Source organism: Rhinolophus hipposideros (assembly GCF_964194185.1).
Source record: "Rhinolophus hipposideros genome assembly, chromosome: 14".
Classification (NCBI taxonomy): domain Eukaryota; kingdom Metazoa; phylum Chordata; class Mammalia; order Chiroptera; family Rhinolophidae; genus Rhinolophus; species Rhinolophus hipposideros.
The window spans coordinates 23,575,403-23,592,782 of record NC_138060.1 but is presented as its reverse complement, the minus strand read 5'-3'; the positions used below and the strand labels follow the sequence as shown (position 1 = coordinate 23,592,782).

Below are 17,380 nucleotides of genomic sequence, written 5' to 3'. Positions count from 1 at the left end.
GTGAAAAAATGTATGAAGATGAAACGAGGGCTTGGGGGAAGGAGAACAGGGCTCCTGCTTACTGGAGGTGTTGTGGCAGGGAGAGGTTCTCTAAGGAGGGGACATGGCAGCTGGGCCTCAGGAAAGAGATTTCCAGGAGGAGGGCAAGCTGACCAGAGAGAAGGCTGAGGAAGGAGTCAGTTGTCTGCCTTCCTACCTCCCCCTTCCCTCTAACCCAGCAGGCTCTTTGTGAGTTGCTGGGGGTGCTGCTGTTGAAGTTGCTTGCAGTTCCTCTGGCTGAGGTCAAATTTCCCATGGGCAGGAACCTCATCTAGCCTAACTCTGCCTTCTTAGCTGTGTGACATCTTCTCTGGATCTCAATTTTCCTCATCTGTAAAATGGCATAATTCATCTTTAAGGTTTTTTTTTGTTGTTTGTTTTTTTTTTGTTGTTGTTCTAAGGTTCTATCAGCCCTCCTCCTGAGCTCCACACTTCAGCTAATGTGCTTTGCTGTCCTCTAGAAAGACCTTCCACTTTTCCACCCTGGGCATCTGTTCACATGGTTCCCTTTGCAGAGATGCCCTCCCTAGTTGGATTCCTGAGTGCTTTCCCACTACTGTGGACCAGGTCCCATCTGCACAATGAGGGGGCAGACTGGCCTGGCAGAGCCCACAGGCCCTCCTGAGACTCCCTGGCCTCTCTGCTCCATCCCCAGCAGAGTCCCCGTGGTGACGGAGGAGGTGGCACGAGAAGCTCTCCTCAGCTTCGTGAACTCCAAATGCTGCTATGGCAGCACAGCCGCAGGCGACCTGATCATCCAGGAGCTGAAGCAGCAGACCCTGTGCAGGGTAAGAGAGCTGGTCCTGGCGGGGGCTGTGATGTGAGCCGGGAGAAAGGCGTCCAGGGTGGCGCAGTGAGTGTCAATGGTGGTGGCTGACATCCCTTGTGCGACTTCTCTGGTCTGAAGTCTGAGTAATTATTATCAACCATCATTGAAACGCTCGACGGTGCCAGGCCTCGCGTAAATCATGCGAGATATGCCACGTCACAACCTCACAGCTACCTGCATGGTAGGTGTTATCGTCATCAGTTTACAAGGAGGAATTGGATATTTAGAGAGGCAAAAGTACTTGCCCCCAAATCCGCAGCTGGATTCAAACTCAGGTTTGCTGGCACCAGAGCCCGTGTCCTCAGACACAAGGCTGACCCGCTGCCACAAGGGGTGGGCTGGGAGAGAGGGGTCCCTCTACTCCCCTTCCTCCCAGCTTCCTCTACCAAGTTACATCTGTGCCAAGGAATCATTTGTTCATCACTGGGGCCTGACACTGCAGGGAAATCCTGCGCTGGGATCTCAACAGGCACCCGTGTCACCTTCTGCATTGACCGGGCTGACGGACAGCTTCTAAGTTCACATTTCCTAGTGTCACTGGCACAACCATCCTCTGGTGAGCACAGGATCGCACAGAAATCAGATGAGCCTTGCAGGGAGTGGTTAGAGCAGGGGTCCCGGAGAAGAGCCCCCTGTGTAGTTGTGTGGCTTTGGGCAAGTCAGCTGACCTCGCTAAGTCTTCATGTCCTCATATGAAAAAGAAGCCAGGTGATTTCCAAGATCCCTTCCCATTTTGTGATTCTGTGGATCAGGATCAAGAAGGACCTTGACATCAGGCAGATAAATTCCTTCAGAAGGGGAGCCTCGTGGCAGTGGATTCCAGCAGCCTCCATCATCAGAGGACAATTGCTGCTCCCACACTTGCCTCCTAGAATGCTTCTACAGATACAGAAATGGGGAACTGAAATCGCCCCGGTTGTGAGCCTGTCAGGGAGATTCCTGGGGCTGACTGACCTCTCTGCAGAGACATCTGGAACAGAAATCACTATTGCCAGCCTGTTCTAAGCAGCTCCTGGATGCCACAAGTGGGGTTTCTGGTTTCTCCACTGAGCCCCAGCACAGGGTGAGGGGTCGGGGGGCCTGCTTCTTTTTGTATAATGCTCTGTCTTCCAAAAGGGCACGAGTTTGAACATGCTCTCTTTTTCTCTATAGTACCGACTAGAGACTTTCAGCGAATCCAGGATAAGTGAATGGACATTTCAACCCTTCACTAGTAAGTGAGTTGTCTGAAATCAGTTTAGTTGGGAGCAAATATGGCAGGGGCTCGTCTTAGCCACTAACCTTGAATGAGATGCTCTTCTGCTCAGAACCCCAGTTTCCCCATCCCCTGTAAAATGAAAGGATGGGCTTTCACGTGAGAGGCTTTCCAGTGCTGATCGTAGCAAATGCTTGCCGCCCAGGAAATGGTTTGTAGAAGGTCCTGAGAAAGTCTAGCTTTTGCCTTTGACCACAGGCTGGTGCTGCCACATGGGGCCATATTGCAAAGGCAGCATGTGTGCGTGAGCATCTCCCTGCCTCCCAGGCCACCCCAGTACCTCCCAAAGTCTCTAGATCCCTGGGCCTCCCTTCACTGTGCCATCCCAACTCCTGCTTAAACCCACTGGAGGCTTCAGGTTCTCTGTCTGGGAAGCCCTATGCTGTACTTGTTTTGTCTGCTGACCACTTCGGTTCATCCTTCAAGACTCAGCTCACAAGTCACCTCTTTCATGAAGCCTTTCAGGATTTCTTCTCCTGCCACTTCCCTCCCCAGCAGAATGAATCAGTCTTCTGGGTTTTCACAGCCCCTGATGAAACTCTTGTCCAAAGCACTTACCATCGTGTTGTAGCTCCTTGAGTGGAGGAAGAGGAAGAGGAAGAATATGGTGGGGATGGAGATGAGAGTGCTTGTTGATTGAGCCTTTCACCATGTGCCAGCCCTGCGCTAAACATTTCTATGCCTTCTTCTATGTAATTTTTACTACCATCCTAAATGGTAGGTGCCACCATTATCCCCATTTTAGATGAGAGAATGGAAGATCAGAGAGGTGAACTCATTTGTCTGGAATTACGCAGCTAGGAAGTAGAAGAACCAGGAGTCAAACCCAAGTCTCTTCAACCCCAGAGTTTGGGTGCTTAATCACTGACCGCAAGGAGAATTTATCTCCATGCCTCAGGGTAGCCTAATGCCTGGCACCGAGTGAAGCCTCTGAAGGGTTTGGTAAATCAATAAAAGTTTGTTCTGACAGACTTACTATTCTTACACTGATCCCTCTCTGTGTCAGAACACTCTGTGGATGGGCCACAAAGAGGGACCTCCCCCAGGCTTTGGGACATCAAGGTCCAGGTGCCCCCGATGTTTCAGGAAGACATCAGGAAGTTCCAAGTCCCTCACTCATCATTGGTCAAGGTAACACAATTATTGGGACCTTTGCCCTCCTCTCCGAGCTGGTGTTCCAGGCACTGGAAGTTTCTTCAAACTTCATCCTTTTTAAAAGGGAAACCCAAATCCAGGCTGTTGCTTTCTTTCTTGGCTTTCTATTCACATAGCAAAAGGGTGATCCCATTTACAAAATCGTCATCAGATTCAAATAGTGTGCATTCGCATGCCTAGACCATCTGAATGATTTTTATCCTTTTTTTTTTTTTGCCTGATAGTAAGCAACTGATGTGATATAAAATAAAGTTAAAACATTGTTGGAATTTTTCATAGAAATTTGTAGGGCAACAGAATTTAACCTCTATCCTATTTTATAGAAATGTCACAACATGAAGTGAGGGTAACCTCATGTATTACAAAAACACAGCTGAGATATTTTATATTATATTCTCATCTAATTGTCTGCCTTGTTTTCATTGTAGAACTTGATGCAAGCATGTCATTGAACCCTCTGTTTTCATAGCATTATAAGATGGAAGGGACTGTGAGAGGTTAAACAAAGTGTTCTACTCTTTTCTCGAGAGTGGAAACGCTATTTTGATTCGATGATTAAATTCCAATAGCTAACTCATTGCCTCTCACAATGTGTCCATTTTTTATGACTTCTATTCCCAAAGACCACTTTAGCTACTTAATGAGTGAAGGGCACCGTTCTTTTGTGGTTTAGCCTGGGAACGAGAGTCAGGATGAGAGGCTGGGAGAGCAAGTGTCCCCTTCTTAGTATCCAGGACAGGACAGACTGGGCTGGGGCTCTGAGGAAATGCTAACACGATCTCCTGGGCTCGGCATTCAAGGCCCGTTGGATCATAGTCAAGTGGGAATGGCTGTCTTCCCACCCTGGCTCTGGGATGGTGACATCATGGGGGCGAGGGTTGGGGTGGTGAAGCCAGGAGCTGCTGGTGCCTGGGAAACTAGATTCAAGGCAAGTTTCACCTTCAGGAATGCCACAAATGCCATGGGCGTGGGCGCTACAAGTGCAGCGGCTGCCATGGGGCTGGCATGGTGAGTCACGTGTGGCGGCTGGTGAGTAAGGGACAGTGTGAGGGGAAGGGCCGCATAGAGACAGAGGGTTGGGCTGGGGGCCTGGGGCTTCCTACTCTATCAGTGTGACCTTAGGAAAGTCATCCTCCATTTTCCCACCTCTGAAATGGAAAGGTTGGATGGGGTGGTCTCTACTGGTGTTTTTCACTTTGATGGTTTATGATTTTAATTCTTTTCTCCTTGTCTCATCCATCTACAAACACTCATTGAGTACCTGCGTGGTACCAGGCCCTGCAAAAGGACGAAAACTAAAACTGGAGCTCCTTCCAACCAGGGACTCCCTGTCTGTGGGGGAGACTGACAGTGACCAGGACTTGTAGGATGATGAGTGCTGAGAAGTTGAAGTTCAGAGGGCTTCCAGAGACATAAAAGACGGGGCCTTGTATCAGTTTCCGAGAGCTACCCTAATAAATGACCACAAACTGGGTGGCTTAAAACAACAAATTTATTCTCTGATAATTCTGGTGGCTGGAAGTCCAAAATCAAGGTGTCAGCAGGGTTGTTTCCTTCTGGAGGCCTTGAGGGAGAAGCCATCTTTCAAGCTTCCGGCAGCTTCTGGCAATCTAGGAGCTGCATCACTCCAGCCTGGGCCTCTGTCTTCACATGGCCTGGTCCTCCGTGTGTCTCTGTGTGTCCCCATGGCCTTCTTATAAGGACACCGGCCATTGAATTTAGGGCCTACCCTAGTCCAGCATGACTGCGTCTTAACAATTACATCTGCAAAGACTATTTCCAAATAAGATCACATTCTGAGGCTCTGTTGGGTGTAAATTTTGGTGACGGGGAGGAGGGGAGACACCATTTGACCCAGTACAGGCCCCTAAGCACACAACCAGGCTCTCATGACATCAGCCTTTCAGAAATCTTCAGGGCTGCTAACCATCCTAGGAGTAGAACCAAGCTCGTCACGTGTGCTTAGCGCTCCCCTTTGCACCTAATCTTTTGGACACATACTGACCACTTGTCACTCTAAGCTGTGTCTTCCTCCATCCTTCTGTCTGCCGGCTTTCTGTCTATTCCTCCCACCTTGGTGGTGTCCTCCTTCTGCCTGCTGTGTGTTCACCCCTCTGTCCACTAACGCCCCATCTGTGGCTAGTGGTGCTGAGTACCGGTGTCTCTCTCCTGTGCTCTCACCCCTGCCATTCTCCTTGTGGCTTTCCGGAGCCCCTCTCTGGGGTCTCTTCTGTTCCTTCCTCCACCCTGCTCCTCTCCTCCCTCTCCCACCTCCCTCAGGCTTTTCCTGGAATGTCGTCAGCATCCACCATCAGCCAACTGGGGGAGCATTGCCTGGGTTACTTCTGGGGGCCTTTCCAAGATGGAGATCTTTGTCTCTAGCATCAGGTCCCTGAGCCAGCCCGCTCCTCTTCCTGCACCCTCTGGCCATGGCTGTTTGGGTAGGGACAGTCCCAGGGTTTGTGGGGATCTGAGGAGAGCAGGAGAGACGGATGGCCCAGGAGAAACAGGGATATTAGGATGTAGATTCTTTGAAAGGTACAACAGAAGAGGTCCACAAATTCACTATGTCCAACCCTCCCATTTTACAGATGAAGGGGCGGAGGCCCAGGGAGAGGAAAGGCAAACTTAAGGTCACAAGGCGGGGATTTGAACCGGGTCTCAGGATGCTCTTTGCCCCACTTTCCTGGGAGGCCAGTGGAGGCTGAGGCCGTGGTGTGTCCACAGGTGAGGTGCCCTTCCTGCTGTGGAGCCAAGCGCAGAGCCAAGCAGCCCCGGAGATGTCAGATGTGCTCGGGGTGTGGCAGGCGCAGGTAGGATGGGTCTCCCTGGCTTCTCTCTTCTCATTGTCTGCTCTTCTGGGGAGCAAGCAGGCACCCCGTCTGTCTTATAACTCCTGTGTCCCCAGACCTCTGTGCATAGCAGATACTTGCTAAATATTTGTGGAGTGGGTGGGCTTTTCTCGAGGCCTGATATTTCCGGAAAAGACTGGAACTCATCAAGCAATCTGTGAGTCAGGTGTAAGGATCAAGCCATCGCAGGAAGGCAGGCAGGCAGTTTATGGAGAGGAGACCTCGTCCTGTCTCACGTAATGAATATAGAAAACCACCCAAAGATGAGATTCTTGATTATCTAAGTCCTGGGGCCTGGGAAAACAGTTATTTATAACTCATTGCAGGGCAATGGAGGAGAGAGAAGTCAAGGAAGGTTGGGTGATGGTCTAAACAATCAACCAAGTTCCATGTCTGCTCAGAAGGCTTTGCAAACAGTGGAGCGTTGCATTTTGTAAATCATATTGTTTAATGTATTTATAAATCTTTAAAGGACAACAGGAAATCATGAGGAGTGAAACTATCCAAAGTTGTGTTGGTTAATGATATTTTTGGCTCATCGAGGCCCAAGCTATGCTTCTAAGAATCCTGATGGTGAAGCTTTGGCATACCTGCCACCTGTGGGTGATAAAGAAAGTCCTTGATTTGGAAGGAAACTCAGGTTTATTCCATTTACAAGTGAAAGAAATCCAATTCAAACTGGCTGTAGCGAAAAAGTAAATTTATAGTCCCATGTCATGGAAAAGTTCAGGAATGTATTTCTGGGTTCAGCAGTATATTCCATCCAGCTGAAGGTACAGCTGGGTCCAGGTGCTTAAACAATGTCATCAAGAATCTGTTTCCATTCCTCACTCTGCTTTCCTTTGTGTTGGCTTCATTCTCAGGCAAGCCATCTCCAAGTTTAGTACTCTCAGTAGAAAAGAGTATCCCTTTCCTGAATGTTCCAACAAAAGTTATGGGGCAGGTCTCATTGCACTCACCTGGGTCATGTGCCCATCTTTGTATAAGCCACGGTGGCCAGGGATATAATAAGCTAACTGGCCAGACTGAGGTCCCCAGCTGGTCATAGAAGGGGTGGGGGCAAGCCCAGGAACTCTGGGGACTGGGTGGGAGAAGGGTGGTCTCCAAAGGGAAATTGGGGTACTGCCACCAGAAGGAGGAGGCCTAGATGGTGGGCAGGCGGAAGTAATCCATGTCCACCACAGTCTACGTGTATGAGACAGGATTTGGGGGTGGAGCCTCTGGAGGCCCCCAGGCCCCCATCATTATCAGAGTGGGACTGATTGTGTGTCCCTCTCAGGTGCAGCACATGCTCGGGAAGGGGAAACAAGACCTGTGCTACCTGCAAGGGGGAGAAGAAACTGTTGCACTTCATTCAGCTCGTCATCATGTGGTACGTGGCAGTGTCTCAATGCCGTGGCCCGGGGGGTAGCCGGGGAACATGGGCTGGATTGGCTTCTGCAGGGAAACTCCACTTGCTTGGGGCTTTCACAGTACGGGGACCTGCTGGGACAAAAGGGATTAAAGCGACTTGGGAAGGGGAGAGATCTCTGGGAAGAGGCAGCGTGGGATGGTGGGGTGCTGCCGGGCTTTAGCGCAGACCTGAATTCAAATTCAGCCATCACCACTTTCTAGTGCAACAGCCACTCATCAAGTGGGCACTCCCATCTGGGAAGTGAGTCCCCGTGTCCTAAATTCCCATGTCAGGAAAGGCTCCCAGGCATTAAGTGTTTCTCTCTTCAGACACCTCGTTGAGCAAGTCACAGGTGAGGGTGAAATGAAGTCATAAGATGGAGCTGTCAGTACTTTGCTAGTTTCTGAGTTTACAGTTGAAGACACAGAGGCTCAGAGGCTAAAGAACTTTCGCAAGGTCCTATCAGTAGTAGTAACGCAAGCCTTCCAGCCCAGGTTTGTCTGATTCCAAACCCATCTTCTAATCTGTCCCTCACCCTCTTCACCTCCAGGAAGAACAGCCTGTTTGAGTTTGTGTCTGAGCACCGGCTGAACTGCCCCGGGGAGCTCCTAGCTAAAGCCAAAGGAGAAAACCTCTTTAAGGATGAAAACACAGTGGTAAGAAGGGCTTTGCAGATGCCTCACGGAAGCTAGGTTTCTCTTAGCTCCTCCAGCTGTCTGTGGGGCTGCTCTCATTTGGAAAGACAGGCTGAGCTGCCTAGACAGAACAAAGGTGGCTGGGACCCCAGGGGGCCAGTTGTCCCATGAATTTCACACTCTTAAACCTTCCTTCCTCCCTTTTTCCTCCTTCTTCCTCCCTCCTTTCTCTCTTCCTTTCACAAACCTGGAGACACTTCTCCTATACTAAGAACCATTCTGGACCCTGGGGATACCATCCAACAAAATCCCTGCTCTCATAGATCTCACAGTATGGTGAGGGAGAAGATAATAACATTTGACCACAATGTCAGATGGTGGTAAGGGTCATTGAGAAATATGCAAGCAGGGTGAGGAGACATAAAAGGTTGGGGGTGGTGTTTCAGCTGGTGGTCAGAGAAGTGACACTGGGCAAAGACCTGAAGGCAGTGCAGTGGGGAAGTGGGCCATGTGGCCATCAGAGCGAGGGTGTTCAGCGGAGGGAACAGCATGGTAGAGACCTTAAAGTGAGCTGGGCAGAGCAAGGAGCTAAGACACGGGAGGTGCCAGTAGGCAGATCAGGGAGGGTCCTGTAGGCCAGGGATCAGCAAACACTGGCCCTCAGTCTGCTTTTATAAATAAAGTTTTATTGACACACAGTCATGCTTGTTTGTTTACATATTGTCTGTGGCTACTTTTGTGCTACAAGGGCAGAGTCGAGTAGCTGAGACACAGAGCCTAAAACGTTTATTATCTTGCCTTTTACAGGAAAGATTTGCTGTCTCTGCAGTAGGCCTTGGCAGGGAATTCGGCCTTTATGGGATACCTGAACAAGGTCCCTATGCCATTTTCTCTGAGAGGGACAGGTGCTCGCTCAGCTTTCTCTCTCTCTCCCTCCTTCTTTCCTCCCTTCCTTCCTCCTTTTCAAACTGGCTTCTTTCACTTAGTAACATGCGTTTTTTAATAACTGAGATGTAGTTGACATGTATCATTATATTAGTTTAAGGTGTACAATATAATAGTTCAATATTTGTATATATTGTGAAATGATCACCACCATAGGTCTAGTTAACATCCATTACCACACCTACTTACAATTTTTTTTCTTGCGATGAGAACTTTGAAGATCTACTCTCTTAGCAACTTTCAAATATCCAAAATAGTATTATTAACTACAGTCACCGTGCTGTACATTACATACCCAGGACTTATTTATTTTATAACTGGAAGTTTGTACCTTTAACCCCGTCACTCATTTCATCCAACCCCTCCCTGCCCCACCCCTTCTGGCAACCATGGATCTGTTTTCTGCATGTATGAGTTTAATTGTTGTCTTTTAGATTCCACATATAAGAGAGATCATACCATCTGTATCTTTCTCTGACTTATTTCACTTAGTATAATACACTCAAGGTCCATCTCTGTTGTCAAAATGCCAGAACATCCTTCTGTTTTATGGCTGAATAATATTCCTCAGCCTCCTTTCTTTGCCCCAGTCCCTCGGGCTTCCTAAATGCTCACGGCAGGCATCACCCCTAAGGAAGCCCTGCATCCCCCGAGTCAGGCAGCCGGAAGGCTTGCTGGGTGACTGAGTGGGCTGCAGGTGAAGGAGTACTCTGTCCACCGCCTCCTCCCTTTGTTGGAATTCCCGAGGCTTTAATGCTGGTGATTGAGGGTCTGTGGTGATTAAACAATCCCCACCCCGCTGCCTGCATGGCCTCGGGCCCTCTCTGGGCTCTTTCTCCCGCCTGCCTGTTGGAATCAGCTCGCCAAGGCTCCAGGTGCTGACCTGGTCAGAGGGCGATGTGGGTGTGTCTCTCTCCCCAGGTATACCCACTTGTCGACTTCCCCCTGAGGGAGATCTCTCTGGCTTCCCAGCGAGGCCTTGCCCAGCACAGCGCCGCCCTGGCCTCCAGAGCCCGAGTCCTTCAGCAGGTGAGCTGGGCAGGGGCCTGGGGCTTTGGGGAGGCTTCCAGGGCCAGCCTGGGGCTCTGAGGGCACCGTCCCTCTGGTCACTAAAGGAGGAAATGAGATGTTTCTTCTGCTGGGGCTCCTTTCTGCGGGGCGGGGAGGAAGGAAAAGGAAGAGGCAGCTAGAGGGAGGGTGGTGGGGAGGAGCCTCAGCCTGAGAAAACAGGGGGTACTGGGGACTGATTTGAGGTCAGCGGCTGGAGGCAGAGATCAGGGCAGGCCACATAGTCTATGGTGAGAAGTTTGGACTTTTATTCTGAGAGTGACAGGAAGCTATGCAGGGTTTCAAGCAGGAATTTGGCTCGGTGTGATTTTGATTTGAATCCCCTGGTATTCAGAGAGGGGAAGGGAAAGCTCGAGATCCAGAGTCCTAGGCAGGTGGGAACCCAGCGTCTACCCTTCGGTGCTCTTTCCAAATCCCAGGCATGTCTTCCACCAGCCTCCCTGAGGCAGGTGTGGTGGCCAGGGCAAGGATTGCTTTGGTGCTGTATCCTGGTGGCCTCTAGGTGGTAGTAGTACCCCTTGCAACCAGCAGTTACCTGGCTGGAAGCTGCTGGAAGTTGGAGGTTTGGCCAGGGAATGCCCAGGGCCAGAGCTCTGTGAGGGGTTTTGTCATCAGAGGCCTGAGTCTTGCAGACTGGGCTCAGATCCTGGTTCTCCCACATCCTAACCTTCGTCCTCCTCCTTGAAGTCCAGTTTCTCACTTGGGGAAAAAGAGATGCTAGAACGGTCTCAGGGGGGGTGTTGTAAGGATGAGACAATTTGCTTTAAGTGTTTGGAACCTGGTGATCAAAATGATCAAAATGTCCTTGTTCCTTCTGTTCCCTTTGCAATGAGTATTTCCCCTTCTTTCTCTGCAAATGTCCCCTATTTGCAGGAGAGAGAAGGATGCATTTAATTTAAAATTAATAAATGACCATCTTGGAGCTGGAATGGACCTCATGGAATTGGGGAAATCATGGAATTGGGGAACTGCAAACTCAAAGGCCGACCAGGGCCGAGTGGTAACATGGGTGGGAGAGCCCTTTATCCAAAGGGACCCGCCATCGCTCAGCTTTATGTTGACTCAGAGGCAGAGATTTCAGATCTAAAGTCCAGATTTTTATATATGAAGCCTGATTTCTCAATATATGACAAATTTTTTTAAATGCTAAGTGGGCACTGCACAGGCTGATGGGCCTGCTTTGGCCTGTGAGCCATCATAGGCTAACCCTGGTCTAGTCTAAACTTACGGCTTTTCTGACACATCAGAGGCCCAGGGAGTGGAAGTAATTTGCCCAAGGTCATGCAGCTTCTTAGTGCAAGAGCCCAGGAGCAGAACCTGACTTTCCCGACTCCAAGCCCAATGTTGTCATTCACCGCATTTAAGACGCACAAGCAACTCTTCGGGAGCTAGTGTAGGCTGGCCAGGGAGATCAGCCAGCGGGGAGATTTGGGACCCTTTTCACCGGGCCACACACTGCAGGGACAATTTGCTTAGCAGGCTAGGACCTGCTTGCCCGGTCGGGCATGCACTCACGGCTTTCAGCCCCTTTCTTCCCTGCCACGGGCCTCCGTGTTCTCTAGGAAATGAGCGGGGTTGGACGTTGCCTTATGTTGGGCTTTGCAGAAGCAGATCTGAGGCAGAGTTTTTAAGGAAGGGGTCCCAGGAGAACCTGGTAAAGTAGTGGGGGAGCTGAAGAGGGAAGAGGAGGAGGTCATGTAAGGACGCAGTGCCGGTGACGGCCCAGACGCTGCCCACACCCAGGTGAGCTCTGAGGGTCAATCACACCTCAGGCTGTCCTCCTGGAGGGGAGAGAGCTGGACTTTTGTTCTTTAGTACCATCCAATCACTGGCACAACCGCCCAGGCACTGTCTGCCCGTGGGTGGGAGGTGGGTTCTGTATCTCAAGGATGGGAGTCTGGAGAGAAAGGTTGAGCTGGGAGCAGTCGTGTGTGTAGAAGCGGGATAGGGGTGAGTGTGCGAAGCAGATTCCAGGGAACCCGGGTGAGATGAGAACAAGACCTACGAGAGACCCCAGAACGGTCTCTTGGGGAACTTGCTCTTGTGGCACTAGTATCCTATGGTGTGGGTCCGAGGGAAGAGCCCCAAATTTTGAGGTCTCTGCTTGGGAACTGGGAAGAAGGTGAGGACGTGACTCAGCAGCGTGTGGACACTAGTGGTTATCCTGGGACTCTTTTGCTTCTGAGACTGACGATTTGAGTCCTTTTTGGACCCTTCATTTGGCACCTGGGAAAACTGAGGCCCAAAGAGGTGAAGTGACTGCCGAGATCTGGAACCTGGTTCCTGGGCTTTTCCCTACAGCATGATCCTGTCTCGGGCAACACAAGCCATTTGGGAACCAGCCCTGCAGCAGGGAAGGGTAAACTGAGGCATGGGGAACATTATGCTTTAAAAGGGAACGTAATGGGACAAGAGGCCATGTCCGTGAGTCTTTTCCTACATTGTCCCTTGGTCCTGGACTGGAGACAAAGATTCATGCCCACATTCTGTTTGGAATCAAGAAGTTAGCAAGTGGAATCCAACGTGGAGACAGCTGTCATGATACCAGCTCAGCTCATTACACTCAGACCTCAGATTTTTTCATCCTAGGTGCATGACCGAGGTGTAGAATCAGATAAATGGCTGGTTACAAGGTAACCACTTGATGGCAATTGATGTCCTGACCAACCTGTGGCCTCAAACTCAGAGAGCATTCAAATCAGAAGCAAATGGAGGCAGGTGGGGGTCGGTAGGGTGGTATTGCTGTGCTTTCTGTTTGACCTTAGTAGAAAAGTCTGGAAACGAATGGTGCTGACACCACTGTCCAGGCCTTCTGAGCAGTGATATTAACTACCATCTCTTCTCTTCTCGTAATTCCCATTTGGGTCCCCCATACCAAGATGTCAAGAGGGGTTTCTACCTTGTATTTCCCAAATTATCACTGGGAGACCAATTTCTGGCATATGAAAAAAACTCAGTCTCACAATCTCATTTGATTCTCTCAACAACTCTGTGATATAGAAGTTTTATCCCCATTTCACAGATGAGGACACTGAGGCTCAGAGAAAGAAAGTGCAAGATCACACACAAAGCTTCATGGAAAACGCATGCCCTGATTTGGGTCCCCCTCCTGCCACAATGTCATGCTTCCCCTAAACTTGCCCTCCAGTACAGTAGGGAGCTGCTTCTCAAAATCCAACCCTCTATCCCCAGCCTGTTTCACCCTTTCCACGGGGCCTCAGACCATCATATACACTGACAGGACTTGGACTCTTTTCCTAAGCAGGGGAAATTCCTCCAAGTAAGAGTCTGACCCTGGGCTAAACTCCCTCTGGGTTTGTGATCCCCACATTTGAGTCTGGGACGGGGGAGCAGATAGTGCAGAAGAACTTAGGGGTTTTGACACAGAGCCTGGCCCACAGGATGTCCCCAAGAAAGCTTTACTTCAATGATTAGGGGTAACTTCCCTACGGCAACTCCGTCTGTAGTTGTCAACAACAAAACAGCATGTAAAGCTAATGGGGAGGATACCTCAGTAGGAGCCAGTGTTCTCTCCCAAGGGGGGCTGCTAGTTCCATTCTGGGGCCCTTGATTTCAGAAGGTCATTGAGTCAGTGCTCAGAGAAGGGGCCAGAGAACGAGGGACTACAGGACCGCTCTGTGGGAGGCAGGGAGTGCCAGGTACAGGTGGGTGCTGGAGAGGAGACCTGAGCATTACACAGGTACCGCTATGGCAAGGAGATGGAGCTTGACCTAGATGGTCTTTCAGATTGGAGATTCCACGAGGCCAGGGGCCTCGATTTTCCCATTTGGTGGGGGGCAGGCATTTTCAGGGTCGGAGAAAATCGCCTGAAGCAGCCCATCAAACTTTGGAATTCCTTTCATATCCACATTCTATCTTAAAATTTAATTCAAACTGCGTAATCCACTCGCTAATATGTCCACGGTTGTTTTAATATACAAATGTTAAAAATGACTTTCTCTTCTACCTTTGTTGTCCCACCATTTAAAAATGAGTGTTTCTGGGAGATGTCCTGTTTGGCTGGTGGCTTTTCATGCATCTGGGGCTCCCCTGGGGATACCTGTGCCGCCACTTCATGAAACCTAGCAGCAGATGGTGGCTAAACATGACGAGTTGGTTTGAGTCCGAATGAAGGGTATATGGAGGAGTGCAGGGGGATATACATCTAGAGGGGCAGACGGGAGCCAAAATGCCAACTCCAGAGCATGAACTTCATCCCACAGGTAGTAGGGAGCTACTGAAGGTTCTTGAGCGGAAGAGTGACTTGAACAGAACACTGAAGTTTTTCTTGGCCAATTGTTTCCTCAGCGCCAGACCATTGAGCTGATCCCCCTCACAGAAGTTCATTACTGGTACCAAGGAAAGACTAATGTCTACTACATCTACGGCACTGACCACAGGGTGTATGTGGCAGACTACCCTGAGCGGTACTGTTGCGGCTGCACCATCATCTGACTCAGAACAGCTCTCTCCACAGCCCACTGGGGAAGACAACTGAGGTCTCGGAGCTCACTCCTCATTGGCTACATGGGACAATCACACACAAACCCAGGGGTCTGTCCTTCCAGAGAATTCAGCTCATCGTCTGTCAAGCCACCGGTCTTCCTTTCCGGAGCACCTCTGGTGGGGCCTATCATGTGTTTAACCTGCAAGAATTCAACTTCACACATTCCTGTAGGACAAATCATTGCACGGTGGGGGCTTGGCCTCTTGCCTCCAGGCCTATTCATGCCCTGAGTGTGCGTGGAGTCTGATGTCGCTCTTCCCTGGGTCAGGCTCAGCTCTGGCGCGCCTCTTCAAGTGTGAGCCATTTGCCAAGCAGAGCGTTGTTGGAATGTTTAAAGATATACCCACGCCGGCTGCCCCTTACTGCACACCAAAGAGTGCACGTAGGCAGAAAGTACCTTTATGTCCTAAACTTCGACTCCCCATTCTGTGGGTCGGGAATTCAGACACAGCCACGGCGGGGATGGGTTGTGTCTGTTCAGTCATGTCTGGGAAGATTTCAAGGCTGAGGCGGCTCAAGGGCAGGGGGCTGAAATCACCTGCAGCCTGGTTCACCCAGAGATGTGGTGGTTGATGGTGGCCGTTGGCTGGGACCTCTACGAGGGCTGACAGCTGGAGCACCTACATGTGGCCTCTCCACACAGCCAGGGCTTCCTTAAAGCATGGCAGCTGTAAGGGTAAGCACCCCTCATGCTCACCTGACTGAGGAAAGAGAGCTCTTCCCAAAGGGGAGAACAAGGCCTGTGTGTTGGATGGATTCCCGGTCTATTTGCCGATATCTAATGGGGTGCCTATGCCAGAGGAAATTTGAGAGAGTGCTTCTGGATGTATGCAGGTTCTCACATGATGTGTTGACCTCAGAACCTGCCCATTGAGGAGCACACAAACTGGATGTCCTGTGTACCCAGTCACGTGCAGGAGCTCCCACCTGGTGCAACCAGGCTGGGGTGGAGGGGGTGCCCTGCAGACTGCATGCTCAGTTAGCCTTGGAGGGGTGGTATGGGGCCCGGGTGGGCCACTGTGCAGCTGCCTGTGGGTAACCAGAGGCCCCTGTCATTTACTATCCCCACTCCACACCCGGAAGGGGATTGCCATACCCTGCGAGGGCCAGTCTGTACCCTTTTGATTCCCAAGCTCCTGCCTGCCTGCAGCCCTTGTCTCCCATGGGGTGGGAGGATGTGGACACACAGGCCTGGCTGGGGAGGCTGGGGGCGGGGGTCTGAGGCCATTCCCCAGGGCATCTTTGCCAAATGCAATGCAAATAAGCACTTGTATCCTCGCCTGCCTTCTGTTCGGGTGTTGCTGTTTCCTGCACACTGGAGGTGGGGTGGGGGGTGGCTGGCAGGAGAGGCAGGGCTTCAGAGGGGTGTCCGCTCCCCTAGGGCTGCAGGAAGACAAGGGAAAGTTGACTGAGAAGCACAGGAATGGGACCTGGAGGCTCTGAGAGTCTCGGATGCCGCCCACAGCTAGGGCCACAGGCTCTGCACGCGTGGGAGGCCAGGGGCACGAGAAGTGCACACTTGGGTGGGGGGACACTCTGGAGGGGTGACCTGGGGACAGAGCCTGGTGCTGGCAGGGGAACCAGGGAGGGCCTCCCAAGGCTTCCCACTTCCTTTTCCTTCTGCCTCTGTGTGCACCCCCGTCTGGGAGGCTCCTGCTCTGGGTCACAAGGGAGGCCAAGCACCCACCTCCCTGGGGATGGCCTACCTACCTCTGGGAAGCTTTTGCCCCTAGGGGGACTTGTACAAAGGGAGGGGACAGTTTTGGTTGTTACAGTGATTCGAAGCGACACTGTTGGCGGCCTTTGGTGGACGGAGTCCAGGCAGCGCTGGCCCCCATCTGACACGACTTGCGGACGCACCACTGACATTTATGTCGAGCTCACTCAGTTTTACAAAATGTCATCCGTTATTGCTTAACGTAACGCTGATTTTCATTTAGTGTTCACCTCTGTTCTTTGATTTTCCTGTACACCTTGTCTGAAACGGCTTCTGGTCCTCTCACTTCTCTGAAGTCCTAACCTGTGTTGAGGCTCCTCGTGCCGCTGTGCCTGAGCATTCACAAATTGAAATACATGTATGGAAACAAGGATTTCTTATTTCCCCTTTATATTTCACTTTGGGAATTCAATTGCTTTCTAAAACACAATATAAGTAGGCTATATATGAATAACATTTTAGGATGAAAAGGGGGTATGTGAAGGTTGAGGCCCAGTGGGCCATACACACGGTTGGTGCGTGAACCCAATGAGAAAAATCCAGCAGGAATAAAGTGGGTCCAAAGGGACAATGTTCCAAGTGAGCCCCCATGAGCCACGAGCCACAGGCTCCTTAGTTCCCATGGTTTCGGCAAAATCCCAGATGGATGCTGGGTGCTCTGATTGGTTGATAACTGCTGTGTGATTTTCTCTGCAGTGTTATCTGTTTTTATGACTTTTGCTGCAGCCAGGATATGACTTCATTTGCTATTTCTGCCTCTGTCTGCTACCCGAGGGCTGAGCTGGCTGTGACTGTAGCCCTAGCCCCAGCTGAAGTCATGGGGGGTAGAGAGAGCACACAAGGGCAGCCCTAACTCAAAACTGGCCTCCACAGACCGGCTCTGATCCCAATTCAATTTTGTTTTTGAAGAACAGACTCACGTGGCTTGCTTTTTCCTTATTGCCGTGCCAGAGGATAACACGAGCCCTGTTTTTTACCAGTCACT

At 50.7% G+C, this 17,380-nt stretch overlaps 1 protein-coding gene across 1 annotated transcript in view; it reads left to right on the top strand.

Moving 5' to 3' along the window:
• The window catches only part of SSUH2 (ssu-2 homolog), a gene marked incomplete at its 5' end in the record, with an annotated part of 31,329 nt that extends 15,373 nt beyond the window's left edge, over positions 1-15,956 (top strand). The window contains 9 exons of the mRNA XM_081072197.1: positions 695-827; positions 2,021-2,081; positions 3,130-3,254; positions 4,224-4,286; positions 6,006-6,091; positions 7,410-7,502; positions 8,074-8,179; positions 10,025-10,132; positions 14,480-15,956. Coding sequence (XP_080928323.1) covers positions 695-827; positions 2,021-2,081; positions 3,130-3,254; positions 4,224-4,286; positions 6,006-6,091; positions 7,410-7,502; positions 8,074-8,179; positions 10,025-10,132; positions 14,480-14,626 — 922 coding nt within the window. The 3' untranslated portion in view covers positions 14,627-15,956. The remainder of the gene's footprint in view (positions 1-694; positions 828-2,020; positions 2,082-3,129; positions 3,255-4,223; positions 4,287-6,005; positions 6,092-7,409; positions 7,503-8,073; positions 8,180-10,024; positions 10,133-14,479) is intronic.
• Between the last annotated feature and the right edge of the window lie 1,424 nt (positions 15,957-17,380).